The 11353-nt window shown below is 43.7% G+C and overlaps 1 protein-coding gene across 5 annotated transcripts in view; it reads left to right on the forward strand.

Moving 5' to 3' along the window:
* The window catches only part of COL4A5 (collagen type IV alpha 5 chain), a 158790-nt gene extending 148096 nt beyond the window's left edge, over nucleotides 1-10694 (forward strand). For all 5 annotated transcript variants that reach the window (XM_040442331.1, XM_040442333.1, XM_040442335.1 and 2 more), the window contains 7 exons: nucleotides 1040-1159; nucleotides 3597-3695; nucleotides 4229-4441; nucleotides 4755-4932; nucleotides 6728-6842; nucleotides 9262-9434; nucleotides 9706-10694. In XM_040442331.1, coding sequence (XP_040298265.1) covers nucleotides 1040-1159; nucleotides 3597-3695; nucleotides 4229-4441; nucleotides 4755-4932; nucleotides 6728-6842; nucleotides 9262-9434; nucleotides 9706-9787 — 980 coding nt within the window. In that variant the 3' untranslated portion in view covers nucleotides 9788-10694. The remainder of the gene's footprint in view (nucleotides 1-1039; nucleotides 1160-3596; nucleotides 3696-4228; nucleotides 4442-4754; nucleotides 4933-6727; nucleotides 6843-9261; nucleotides 9435-9705) is intronic.
* The last annotated feature ends 659 nt before the right edge of the window (nucleotides 10695-11353 follow it).

Below are 11353 nucleotides of genomic sequence, written 5' to 3' on the forward strand. Positions count from 1 at the left end.
ATTTTGATTTTGTGTTCTAGTTTTTGTAATTTCTACATTATTGTTGTTAATTATATGTCTTCATTATATGGCTGCATAACCTCTGGCTGCACTACTGTACTACTTAAAGGGACTAAAGCACAGTGAAACCTTCACAAGGCTACCTTTTTAAACAGTCCACCCCCTTATCCAAATAACATTTCCTGTGAAAGATTTTCAGTTCCATCATATATTATTCATACTAGACAGAAGACCACTTTTTAGTATAATTTTGGGTTAATAACTTTGGGTTCAAAAATGGTCAAGGGGTTGGTGGGGGAGAATTGCATAAAATAAAATAATAAAAGAAACAATAGTCACCTGTTATATGCCCTGCTGCTCCAGTACCCCACTCTCTTTGTTGACTGTGCTGTAGCGATGACATAGACACACATGTCTGCTGCAGCTAATCGTTGGCCTCAACAGTCTAGGCGCTGAGGGCCGTGGTTATCTGCAGCGGTCACCTGTCGACGTAACGTCATCATTACAACAAAGTCGACAAAGGCCAGTGGGATACTGGAGCAATGGCACATTTAACCGTTTGCAATTTCCCCCGTGACCCATATTTTCATTGAACTCAGACATGACAACTCCTTTAACTCTGAACAAGGCAGGAGTTGAATAGCAAGATGAGATATGATCTCAAAAAGCCGCCACATGTGCTTAGTAGCCAAAGTACTGTGATACATTTCTATGCAAGCAGGTGAGATGTACAGTGGCTGTCAAAAAAATAAAATGTAGCCTTGCTTCATTCTCTTATAGATCATATATCAAATGTAAGACAGGAGAAAACAAGTAGACTCTCCTGCTAGCATAACTACAGGTGACAGAAATGGCCATATTACCATGCTCACTGCCACTGATTTATCAAAGTTATACAACACTTTTCTATCTAGGAAAGTGGCGGTGCTGCACTGAGGATCGTGACCGCTGCGGGTTGGATAGTCATGCATGGTCTCTGAAAGCTTCTCAATTCTTCTGTACATGCACATCACATGCACATTTTCTGTTTTACTAACAGGTTTGCCAGGAACACCTGGTCCAAAGGGTGAGATCAGGACTATACCAGGACCTCCTGGTCCACCTGGGCGCCCAGGAAGCAATGGACCTCCCGGACCACCAGGACCATCTGGAATAGCAGGTAATTAAACTACAGGATTTAAAATATGGTTGATCGACCATTCATCACCACTTAACCAATTAGAGAGGCATTTGTGATTGTCTAAGCATGAACTAATCATCTTAGGCTACTTTCACACCAGTGTTTTCTCTTTCCGCTAGTGAGATCCGTCATAGGATCTCAATAGTGGGGGAAATTGCTTCCGTTTTGTCCCCATTCATTGTTAATGGGGACAAAAATGAACTGAACGAAATGCAATGCACTAGAATGCATTTCGTTCCGTTTGGTTGCGTCCCCATCGCGGACAGAGAAAACGCTGTAAGCAGCGTTTTTCAGTCCGCGATGTAGTGCGAAGCAAGACAGATCCGTCATGACACACAATGTAAGTCAATGGTGGGGGATCCGTTTTCTCGGACACAAAAGATAACAGATTCGTCCCCCATTGACTTACAATGGTTTTAGAGACGGATCTGTCTATTGGCTATTTGGTTGTATTATTATGACGGAAGCGTTTTTCGCTGGTGTGAAAGTAGCCTTAGGCCTCATGCACACGACCGTTATTCTGGTCCGCATCCGAGCCGTAGTTTTTGCGGCTCGGGTGTGGACCCATTCACTTCAATGGGGCCGCAAAAGATGTAGACAGCACTCCGTGTGCTGTCCGCATCCGTTGCTCCGTTCCACACCTGAGGGGTTAATTGTGCGTATCATAGCCCCCTGTAAGAGATCAGGTGCTGCCAGGCAGCAGGGGGCCAGACCCCCCTCCCTCCCCAGTTTTAAATTCATTGGTGGCCAGTGCGGCCCCCCCCTCCCTCCCCAGTATTAAATTCATTGGTGGCCAGTGCGGCCCCCCCTCCCTCCCTCCCCAGTATTAAATTCATTGGTGGCCAGTGCGGCCTCCCCTCTCCACCCCCCCCTAATTAAAATCACCCCCACCCCCATCATTGGTGGCAGCGGAGAGTTCCGATCGGAGTCCCAGTTTAATCGCTGGGGCTCCGATCGGTTACCATGACAGCCAAGACGCTACTGCAGTCCTGGCTGCCATGGTTACTTAGCACTTTTAGAAGCATTATACTTACCTGGGCTGTCTGTGGCCGGCCGGTCGCTCCTCTTACTGGTAAGTGAAAGGTCTGTGCGGCGCATTGCTTATAGCACAGGCCTGTCACTTACCAGTAGGAGGAGCGCCCGGCCGGCCACAGACAGCGCAGGTAAGTATAATGCTTCTAAAATTGCTAAGTAACCATGGCAGCCAGGACTGCAGTAGCGTCTTGGCTGCCATGGTAACCGATCAGAGCCCCAGCGATTAAACTGGGACTCCGATCGGAACTCTCCGCTGCCACCAATGATGGGGGGGGGATTTTAATTAGGGGGGGGAGAGGGGAGGCCGCACTGGCCACCAATGAATTTAATACTGGGGAGGGAGGGAGGGGGGGCCGCACTGGCCACCAATGAATTTAATACTTGGGAGGGAGGGAGGGGGGGGCCGCACTGGCCACCAATGAATTTAATACTAGGGAGGGAGGGGGGCCGCACTGGCCACCAATGAATTTAATACTGGGGAGGGAGGGAGGGAGGGGGGGCCGCACTGGCCACCAATGAATTTAATACTGGGGAGGGAGGGAGGGGGGGCCGCACTGGCCACCAATGAATTTAATACTAGGGAGGGAGGGGGGCCGCACTGGCCACCAATGAATTTAATACTGGGGAGGGAGGGGGGGGCCGCACTGGCCACCAATGAATTTAAAACTGGGGAGGGAGTGCGGCACCTGAGGGGTTAATTGTGCGGATCACAGCCCCCTGTAAGAGATCGGGTGCTGCCAGGCAGCAGGGGGCAGTTATGTACACAGTTCTCAGTATATTCTAACTTGAAGCGTCCCCATCACTATGGGAACGCCTCTGTGTTAGAATATACTGTCGGATCTGAGTTTTCACGATCTAACTCAAATCCGATGGTATATTCTAACATAGAGGCGTTCCCATGGTGATGGGGACGCTTCAAGTTAAAATATACCATCGGATTGGAGAAAACTCTGATCCGATGGTATATTAATAGGGACTCCTGACTTTACATTGAAAGTCAATGGGGGACGGATCCGTTTGCAATTGCACCATATTGTGTCAACGTCAAACGGATCCGTCCCCATTGACTTGCATTGTAAGTCAGGACGGATCCGTTTGGCTCCGCACGGCCAGGCGGACACCAAAACGCTGCAAGCTGCGTTTTGGTGTCCGCCTCCAGAGCGGAATGGAGGCGGAACGGAGCCAAACTGATGCATTCTGAACGGATCCTTATCCATTCAGAATGCATTGGGGATGAAAGGATCAGTTCGGGGCCGCTTGTAAGAGCCCTCAAACGGATCTCACAAGCGGAACCCCAAACGCAAGTGTGAAAGTAGCCTAACATGGTTTGCATCTTTATTATTTTAACTTAATTTTACATTTCTGTTTTGTCTTCTACTAGGTTCACTAGGGCCTCCCGGTGATCCTGGCAGAGATGGGCTACCTGGATTTGAGGGGCAGCCAGGATTTAAAGGTGACCGGGGTCAACCAGGCCAGCCAGGTAAGTTCTATTCTTATTTAATTAGAATTGTATGTTTTAATGAGTGCTCACAATACATGTCAGTTAAGCATGGAGCTGCACAGTCAAATCCGTTGGTAGGATGACCTGAAAACATGGTGGTTTGTCCAGCTGATCTGGACAGCACAGTGGCTTAGTGATTAGTGCTGGGGTCCTAGGTTCAACTCTGACCAAGGACAACATCTGCATGGAGTTTGTATGTTCTCTTCACGTTTGCATGGGTTTCCTCTGAGAACTCTGGTTACCTCCCACACTTCAAAGACATACTGATAGGGACCTTAGATTATGAGCTCCATTGGTGACAGATCGATGCAAATATCTGTAAAGCGCTGCAGAATATGACAGCGCTATATAAGTGCATAAAATAAATAAATAACTGTTTGTTGTTCTTATGTAGTTATATACAATATTGATATACACTACATTATATGGTATGATCTATTTTCAGTCTTTTAAACATACAGTTTAGGTTTCTGATGCTGTAAAGACATTTGTGTTTTCTTTTATGTAAAAAGGTTTAAGAGGAAACCAAGGTACCCCGGGTCCAGATGGATTGCAAGGCCCTCCTGGTTCACCAGGCTTAGGATCTGTAGCTCATGGATTTCTTATAACCCGCCACAGTCAGGCAACCGAATCACCAGCCTGCCCTCAGGGTACCAGCAGGATCTACGATGGATATTCTCTTTTATATGTACAGGGGAATGAACGAGCACATGGACAGGACTTGGGTAAGATGTTGTCTAAGACAAGTCATTAACTGACTGTAGAAATCCCTATAAAGCTAAGACATCTCTAGGAGAAGCTTTTTTCCCTCGAGAGCAAAAGGATTGGGCATGTTGAAATCCAACAGGCCGACCCTTCTTTCCTCGTGGGTCTACCTGACGTATATCTAACGCGTATGACCTCTTGCCTGATATAAAGAGGAAAATCAGAAATCAGACACCCAGTTTTTATAAAGGTGTAGCCTACCCATATATTGAATGCAGACATGTCTGCCTGCTCATGCTGTGACTCAGCAGTGAACTATTCATTTCATTTTAGGTACCGCGGGGAGCTGTCTCAGGCGTTTTAGCACAATGCCTTTTATGTTTTGCAATATCAATAATGTATGCAATTTTGCATCAAGAAATGATTACTCCTACTGGCTATCCACGCCAGAGCCAATGCCACAGAACATGGAGCCACTAAGGGGAAAAGACATTCAGCCATTTATAAGCCGGTAAGAAACTGTATGTGATGTGGTGACGCAATGTAGAGAGAACCTCATCACTAAATCTAACTTTACAAAATTTCACATTTTACCTATGAACTGCACTGAGTCATAGATTACTGCACATAACCGTTGGCACGGACAGTCCTGAAGACTCCTTAATAATGTAGTCATCCCAAAAACTCCTAATCTTAAATGACACTAGATTTTATCAATCTTTTACAATATATAGCTTCTTCAAGGGGTTTTCTATTGAGGGCCTATTGTGTGCAACAGCCAGAACCCCAAGTGATCAGCAGGATAAACCTATGAAACCAGGCATACTGCCTGGTAGGGTTAATCCCACTGGCGTTCCAGAGAAAAAAGACTTTTATCAAAAAAGGGCTTCAGTGCACCAAGAGACGGGGGCTTGCCACTCGGTGCACTTCAGCTCCTTGCCTTTCCAGGGCTGGACCCCGCCGCTCAGTGCACTGAAGCCCAACCACTCACCTGTTTGGATGTCACTTTTCCTGAATTGACAACAAAGGGCCAAAGCAACAGAATCTTAAAGGGAACCTGTCAGCAAGATCATGCTGCCCTAACGATGTTTACCTTTCAAGAGCTGCCTTGTCCTACAGAAAAAATAGTTTTATCAATGAGTTGTAGCCAGTGTTCCATAGAGGGCTCAGGGAGAAACATCCACTGGGTGGTCCTTCTCTAATTTTCCCTGTACAGCTGTCAATGACAGGACTCCTATTCCTATTCACCAAAAATATAGTAAAGTTTTGGCAGCATGATCTTGCTGACAGGCTCCATTTAATTAGGTTTACAATACAAGGTCTGAATTTGTCTCTTTCAGTTGAACCCCTGTAGGAAAGTTTTGGTAGCATGATCTTACTGTTGGGTACCTTTAAATAGGCATACATTACAAGGTCTGAACTTGGCTCTTTCAGTTGAACCCCTACAGGAAAGTTTTGGTAGCATGGTCTTGCTGACAGGTTCCCTTTAATTACACTTACATTGCAAGGTCTGAATTTGACTCTTTCAGTTGAACCCCTTTATGTCTAAACGCTAACACATTTTTATGCCTTAGACTTGCGTATGCATGCATAAAAAAGTGATAGAAGCATGCTCACTTTACTCACAAGAAATGTTCTGTGAGATCATTGAAGAATGGGAACGCTGCCAGTTGTCAGGATGTTGGTTATGAATGATTACAAGAGATTAGTGTCACAGGAACTTCATTCAGCAGGATAGCCCACACAATGTAGTTTATATAATGCCCCAGGCATGATATAGTGGGAGAACAGCCTGCTGGAACTACACAGCGCCTGTACACAGATGAAAACAGTGCAAGGTTCTGAGCAGATTGAATGATGGTGAATGATCACAGATATAACAGAATGTCTGTATGCTGAAAGATCATAGGATTAACATAACATCTGTAATATAAAATGACATTCGTCTCTGAGAAGTGTGATCTCTAGACAAACAGTGGCCATCTATATTAATGTGTATACTGAATAACCAGGAATTCATCAGTCTGGGGAAGATCTTGGCTGTGAATCATGTTGGCTCCATTATCATGCATTGGAATACTACCTCTTTGCTTCCGGATTCAAATTCAGCATATTGCTTCATGCTAGTCACCTTTGTCAACATATGGGAAAAGCATTGCTGCAGATGAATAGTTTGGCGAGTCTTCCAGCCGTGCTGTTGCTAGAAGTGTAGCCACATCCAATTCCTATAAACAATGAATGAGCACATACCTCTTGTTCCTCTTTTAACCTTGATTTTTAATTATAATTTTTTTTAATCCATTCAGATGCAGTGTCTGTGAAGCTCCTGCCATGGTGATTGCCATTCACAGTCAAACCATTCAGATTCCACCATGTCCACAGGGCTGGTCTTCTCTTTGGATTGGATATTCATTCATGATGGTAATGTTAAACCACTGCATCGTACCTAGAGCATGGGGTTAAAATGCTGTGCGGTTAATTGGTGTAGTTGACAAAGTACACATAGGAACTTGCTGCTTAAAGGGGTTTTCCAGAAACAATTCACTATTAATGAAAGGCCTCTAGTCTGCATCGCCTGAGAGATTAAGTTCCTCCCATGATGTGTCGCTTGGGACACATCACTGCTGAAGCCAATTATTGGCTGCAGTGGGGAACAAGACCATGTCCATACCCAGCCAGAAGAAAACATGCTGTGGATCAGAAGATAGAGGGATAGGAGTCAGCACATAGGACCGGAGCAAGTAAGTAGGAATCTTTCAGTAGGTGATGCAAGCTAGGGGCCTTCAGTTAAAAGGGTTTTCCAAGATTTTTTTTTACTGATGATCTATCCTCTGGATAGGTCATCAGAATCTGATCATGGGGTACCCTCACTAATCAGCTGTTTTAAGAAGGCATCAGTGCTCCTATGAGCACCACATTGTATAGCGGCTGTGGTTGGTATCGCACTCAGCCCCATTTACTTCTATGGTGCTGAGCTGCTTCTAGGCCACATGACACATGAACGTGTCGTCATTCGGCCGTGCCTTCTCAAACAGCTGATCGGTGGGAGTCCCGGGTGTTGGACCCCCAACGATCAGATACTGATGACCTATCCTGAGTAGGGATGAGTGAATCGATTTCGGATGAAACATCTGAAGTCAATTCGCATAAAACTTTGTTCTATTGCGAGACTTCGCATAATAACTTCATAAATCAATTTCTACTGTAAAAAAACATTTCCTGAACTCGGGTTCAGTTCCGAGTGGTACCTTGGAACCGAACCTGAGTTCAGGAAATGGTGTTTTACAGTACAAATTAATTTATGAAGTTATGCAAAGTCTTGCGGGACTTCGTGAAGCAATAACTTCGGCTCATCGGAGCCAATACATTGTAATACTGTACAGAGCTCCTGCTCTGTACATTATTAGAACTAAGTTTTATGCAAATCAACTTCGGATGTTTCATCCAAAGTCGATTCGCTCATCCCTAATCCCGAGGATAGATCATCAGTAAAAAAATTATCTCGGAAAACCACTTTAATAGCTAATTATTCCCGGAAAACTCCTTTAAGTGTATGTTCATACATCAAATAAAATATCATGTATTCACATGTATTTTTGCAACTGAAATCCATGGCTGACCCTTGGATTTTTGGCAGACATATGCAGTTTGAATTGGCGCAGATCCACACGAGCACTATCCTCATCATCTTTTGTTGGCTTTCCCATACAGAACCCACAGCACCAAAATGTAAATTTACCACTGCGTGTAAGTGGGGTTGCAGAAACGCCATTCACATGCATGGGATGTGGATTTTCATCGGATTTGATATTTGCAAGGAATGTGCTCTAAAGTGAGGTCTGAGTCAAGTCCGACACAAGAAATCTCCTCCATGGCTTGTCCTCATACCAAAAAAAGACAATGCAGCAGCACTCTGCAAACACAAATAAAGTACAATAATGCCATAATTATAGAAAACATTCTGGTGCTAATGCTACGCTTATTTTGCAAATTTGAGATTCTTGGCAAATACATTTTGTACAAAATTATTTGGGCCCGTCTGCCAAACGTCAAGGCGATCTCTGTAAGACGGGAACCTAACACTAAATACTACCTGTTATGTGCCATAATGGCCACCATATAATTCAGTGAGTGCAGGTTCCACATGCATGCTGGGTCCACTCTGCTTTTTACCATTTTTGGTGCCATAACGGCCTCTATTAAATCCAGGGATGCAGGTACCAACATGCATGCTGAGCCCACTCTATACTTCTCCCGGTGCCAAATGACTTCCAATAAATACAATGAGAGCAGGCTACAGCTTTATACTTACTCTAATTAAAATCATATGGGGCAGACAGGCTAGTCAGGGGTGCAAGACCAACTGGAGTCAGCCACACCTCCAGCTCTAGTACAACTGCAAAAAAAGGGGGTCAGTCAGCACATCCCAATGTGCAGGTCCACGCTGCCATGGCTAGAAACATACAGGAAAAAAAAGACAATGCAGCAGCAGTCTGCAAACACAAATAAAGTACAATAATGCCATAATTATAGAAATGTTTTTGTCCTCATAGCAAATCATTGTTTGCCAGCAGCAGAATTCTGTTTAGATGGCACGATCTGTTGCCCGCCAACATATGATTTTGGCGACTGCACCAACAAACCTATTACCTGATGGACAGGCGTTTTGCTCGTTCATCTGGTAACTGGCGGCACCTTTACATGACAGATAATCTGCCTGAACATCTGCAAGTGTAAAGGGGCCTGTAGACTACAATGTTGAGAGCTGTGTATATGCACTACAAATCTGGATTCATTTTCACACTAGGTAGTAACTGTAGCCGTTACTTTTCTTTCCTAGCATACTAGTGCTGGTGCAGAAGGCTCAGGACAAGCTTTAGCATCGCCTGGATCATGTCTAGAGGAATTCCGTTCAGCACCTTTCATTGAATGTCATGGTCGTGGTACCTGCAATTACTATGCCAACTCCTACAGCTTCTGGTTGGCCACCGTAGAAATGTCTGAAATGTTTAGGTAAGTCTATACACAAAGGATTCATTGCTTTAAGGGAAATCTGTGATTTTGGCGGTGTGTGGGGCAAAAATATCATCTGAGTGTGTCTGCTCTTTATCCGCAATATAGTAAATGACCTCAGGCAGTAAAGTTGGATGTAGCCTTCACAGAATGAACAACTAAGATCATAAATCATAGCTCAATATTAAACAAAATGGAGGGTAATGTTATCCGACAGCTGTCATGACATGTCGGTGGTAGTAAAACATGACTCTTTTCTATTCATTACCAGTAAACCTCAGTCTGAAACACTCAAGGCTGGTGACCTGAGAACACGTGTCAGCCGCTGCCAAGTATGTATGAAGAGGACGTAACATTTTGGAGAACTGGCTACCTGTTGAAGAGTGCTAAGGTCTGAATTGTCCCCCGTGACAATGGTGCTACTATGTAGATAAAGCAAAAAACCAGATAATGTTTAAAACAATTTCAAATGTACCTCACCAAAGTGCCATACTGAAGATTGTCTGGTGCATACTGTCGAGTGGACTAAGAAAACGATAAAACCTCTTCCAAGACAGAAAAGCTAAGTTTTGGCGAGGATCACATGAAGTTTTTTTTCCAGTACCAAAATGGCACTTTTCCTATCAGCTATACGAAGAAAAGCACTGAGTATCTTTACATAACAAGGCTGCAGTTTTGAAAACAAAAAACACATTTTGTATGGTGCTACTAACCCCTCCGTATCCTGGGTTTCAAAATATACAAATGCTAAGCTTGTTTCTCCTTGTAAGTAATGAAATGTGTATATTGTGTAAAACTTTTTCTTTTTTTTTCTTTTTAGTTTATCCATGAACTTATGTAGGAAAATCCAAGTATAAAATCACACTTTCAGTTCACAAACATATAAGAATAATATTCAAATTATATGCCACAGTATTTTCTGTATATTTTAAGCATCAGAATACTACTGATTTTATAGCTTTGCTTTCCCTCCCCGTGTTTCATTTGGACTCTATGTTGGCCTTGTATTATACATATGTCTTTAGCCAGGCTCATTTTATTGTTGCGATCCCGTTTTATTTGAACATTTTTTAACGTTTTGTTTTTGTACACTGAACACGTTAAATAATTAGCCATATTCTTTATAACACACATCCAACACCCGAATTTACCTGTCACCGGAAACCCTTCAGGAATCGCCAACGTAATTACACATATGGAAAGTGTTGTCATGTATATTATTGAACCTAGTGTGAATGAAATAAAGAGAGATTGGCTATATTGGTATTTTCTGGTCTTCTTATAAGAAGGAATACAAATATCTCATATCCATCTCAGACATGCACCTCCAGCGTGTCCAATAGCCCCTGTGCTCCCCGTGTATGCCAAAAGAGTGGCTTTTTGGCATAAGGACTGATTTTCACTTTCCTTTGCAGAGCTGTACAAAAATACATTTTTTTGTATGTAAGTGGCCTCAGAAGTCTCTCCTGATGTACACCTCCAATGTAGTCTGGATACAAGATATGAACAAAGTCTAAAGCCAAAAATACATACAATTGTCTCATAATAGTTGTACCCAGGATGCAGGCTCAGACTAGCCCACAGGGGTACTGGTGAATTCCCCTGTGATGACTTCTAGGTATAGAGGAAAGCTAGCCAGTATCCTCTTCTCCCCAGGACCTACCTTCTCAAAGTTGCTGCAGGGACCCCCATATTCAATCATCTGGTAGCATCTTGGTGCTCTGTGAGCAGGTAATATCTGAATGTATCCTACGGTGTGCCCTAGGCACCCCAGTCAGACACTGCCAGGATCTAATGGAGCCTATACAGTTGTGTTAAAAATAATAGCAGTCAGACATCACTAACCTGATCAATCACTGTTTTTAGTAGAAATGATACTTCTACATGGCAAATAATTTACTAGCAGGTGTAGTAGAGTA

This window comes from Bufo bufo, chromosome 8 (genome assembly GCF_905171765.1).
Source record: "Bufo bufo chromosome 8, aBufBuf1.1, whole genome shotgun sequence".
Taxonomy (NCBI): Eukaryota; Metazoa; Chordata; class Amphibia; order Anura; family Bufonidae; genus Bufo; species Bufo bufo.